Source organism: Octodon degus, unplaced genomic scaffold (assembly GCF_000260255.1).
Source record: "Octodon degus isolate 3935 unplaced genomic scaffold, OctDeg1.0 scaffold00001, whole genome shotgun sequence".
Classification (NCBI taxonomy): domain Eukaryota; kingdom Metazoa; phylum Chordata; class Mammalia; order Rodentia; family Octodontidae; genus Octodon; species Octodon degus.
Window position 1 is genome coordinate 1,267,846 of NW_004524577.1, and position 2,718 is coordinate 1,270,563.

The 2,718-nt window shown below is 53.6% G+C and overlaps 1 protein-coding gene across 1 annotated transcript in view; it reads left to right on the forward strand.

Moving 5' to 3' along the window:
• Mettl9 (methyltransferase like 9) overlaps positions 1-2,391 on the forward strand; it is a 47,172-nt gene extending 44,781 nt beyond the window's left edge. The window contains exon 7 of the mRNA XM_004622882.2: positions 1,707-2,391. Within this exon, the coding sequence (XP_004622939.2) occupies positions 1,707-1,912 (206 nt within the window). The 3' untranslated portion in view covers positions 1,913-2,391. The remainder of the gene's footprint in view (positions 1-1,706) is intronic.
• Positions 2,392-2,718: the final 327 nt, after the last annotated feature.

Genomic DNA, 2,718 nt, shown 5'->3' on the forward strand with positions numbered 1-2,718 from the left:
GCCCCCAGGGCACCTGGCTGGGGACCCTGGCCTTCGCTGGGTGCTGTGTGGCACCCCTAGGGACTTGGCTGGGGACCCGGCCTTCACTGGGTGCTGTGTGGTGCCCCAGGGGCACCTGCGGTCAGAGTCTTTGTAAGTGGCTCACTCGGGCCGAAAGGAACCAGCCTTGGGGGAGCTTCCCGAGTCCTGCAGGTCTGGAGAACTGCTGCGTGTGGGTCACAGCTGGGAAGAACGGTGCCAAGCTGAAAGCTGGCAGCATGTGCTGCTGACATCAGGCACCCCGTACCTGCCCGCCACCTGGCCTCCCTGGCCCCGCTGTACCCCCAAGAGGGTAGGCTGAGGTTCTGGTGCTTCCTGCTGAGGCTCACCAGAGTGCCACGGGCCCCTGGGCTGGCCTTGGGAGGGCACGGTCACAGATGTGACCAAGACACAGGTGTAGGAGAGTCAGTACTGGTCACGGACCACAGGGACCGGGCGTTGCCCAGTGGGTACGCTCTAGGCCCCTGCTGACTGCGTGTTTCTCATTCGTAGAAAGCCATTCTAGGTCTGAATTTAGTAACACATTACAGATACAGTATGTATGTGATTTGTGTTGTTTTTTACATCACTAATGTGTCTAAAAGGACCCCTAAATTTCACCATGTGATTACCTTGGTGGATGTGTGGCTTGTATGGAAACTTGGAACTCCTGCCTGGTTGCCTACTCACTCCCCAGGTCTCTGATGCTCGCAGGTTTGAGACTTCAGCCATTATGTCAGGAAATGTGAGCTGGGTGTGTGGCGCCCACCTGTGGTGACAGCGTGTGGGAGACTGGGTCAGGAGGATGGCCAGGAGTTCAAGGCCAGCTTGAGCTGCATAGCGAGGCCATCTACAGCCAGCCAGCCAGTGCTGGGACCCCCTCGTTGTGGTGCTCTACCTGCCTCTGGCCTTGGAGCTGCATAGCGAGGCCTGTCTGCAGCCAGCCAGTGCTGGGATGCCCGCATAGTGGTGCTCTACCTGCCTCTGGCCTTGGAGCTGCATAGCGAGGCCTGTCTGCAGCCAGCCAGTGCTGGGATGCCCGCATAGTGGTGCTCTACCTGCCTCTGGCCTTGGAGCTTGATGTTTGTGACATTGTTCTGAAAAGGCAGCAGGTTACCCTTCCTGGCAAATCATACTGGCGATCAGTTTTTAGGAGCTGAAGTTCAGGCAGGCATGGTGAACATGCCTAAGCACTGTGGGAGGCTGGCGTTGGGTCGTGAGTTTAAGCCCAGCCTGGGCAACTTTGAGAGACCGTGTTTCAAAATAAAACTGAGGAAGCTTACAGCGCAGCTCGGTGCGAAAGCCTGGGATCAGTCCCTAGTCAGTCAATACAAGCCACCTTTCCTGAGCCTGTTTCTATTTCTAGCCTGATAAAATCTCTCTGGGAAGTAAGTTGTGGAAGTTTACTGCGTCAGGGTGCTTTCTGAGTTTTTCAAAACCCTCTGTGAAGTATTCTGTGTTACTCTGCTACAGTATTATAGTTTGGACCAATTTTGTGGACCCATTAACTACTGTGGTCCCATGCAGCCCGGAGCTGGCCCTGTGTGCTTGCGCTCGTGGGCGGCTCCCCAGTGCTCGGGGTGGGGTGGCGGGGTGCCACCTGCAGCGCTGGTGCCTGGACATAACAGCCCCCTCTGGAGTCGTGGGTTGGTTCAAGAATTTAACCTAATGTTTTAAATTTGTTTTAGTAGGTGGCAAGTGGGAAAAACCATCAGAAACTTTGGAGATCAAGGGACAGAGTTGGGAAGAGCAAGTGAACAGCCTGCCCGAGGTGTTCAGGAAGGCTGGCTTCGCCGTGGAAGCGCTCACCAGGCTGCCGTACCTGTGCGAGGGCGACATGTACAACGACTACTACGTGCTGGACGACGCGGTCTTCGTGCTCAGGCCGGTGTAGCTGCGCAGACCCAAGTCCTCAGAGGCCGCACCAGCCGGGTCTGCACGCAGTTGCGCAATGCGAGGACCTGGGACCGCCGCTTGAGGCGTCCTGTAGGGACTTAAAAGGCCAAAATACTAATTGTCTCTTTGTAGTGTGTAAAAGGAATGTTTTTAAAAATGGAAACCCAGCTCTTTGTGGATTCTTATCAACTCTTTACTCAGAGTCACGCTGCAGTGCAGGTCACACTTCAATTATGATGGAAGATATTTTTTATACTTAATTGCAGTAGGAGCTCACTCCCAAAGCAGCACTCATGGCTTCATGGGATCAATTCTTGGATTGTTTTTAATAAAATGAAGACTGGCAATAAAGGTACCCACTCAGTTCCAAATATTGGTCATAAGATAGAGCCACTGATACTCTTTCATGTTTAGAAACTTTCTGTTATTATTCAAGAAAATGTTTTTAATCATGCTAATAAACTTTTTTGGAGGCGACTTCAGCATTGTGTGAGTTACTTATTGCAGGCTTCCCTGCCATCGCGGGCTTCAGGAGTGGCTGAGGAGCCGCAGTGTGTGGAAGGCGAAGGGAGGCTCTAGCCATAGGGCATCCAGCGTGTGGCGACCGCCGGGCACTCCAGATGCCCGAAGCAGCAGCACGCTTGGATGCTGCGCTCAGGGAGCCCCCAGGCCCGTTGCTTGCCTGCTTCTGGGTGGTCTCAGGTTACTTGAATTGAAACACCCTGTTGTATTACTAACAAAACTCAAGCTAAAAATGTAGCATGTTCACGACAGTTGTAAATCCTTAGTCTTGCTGTGGGTGGC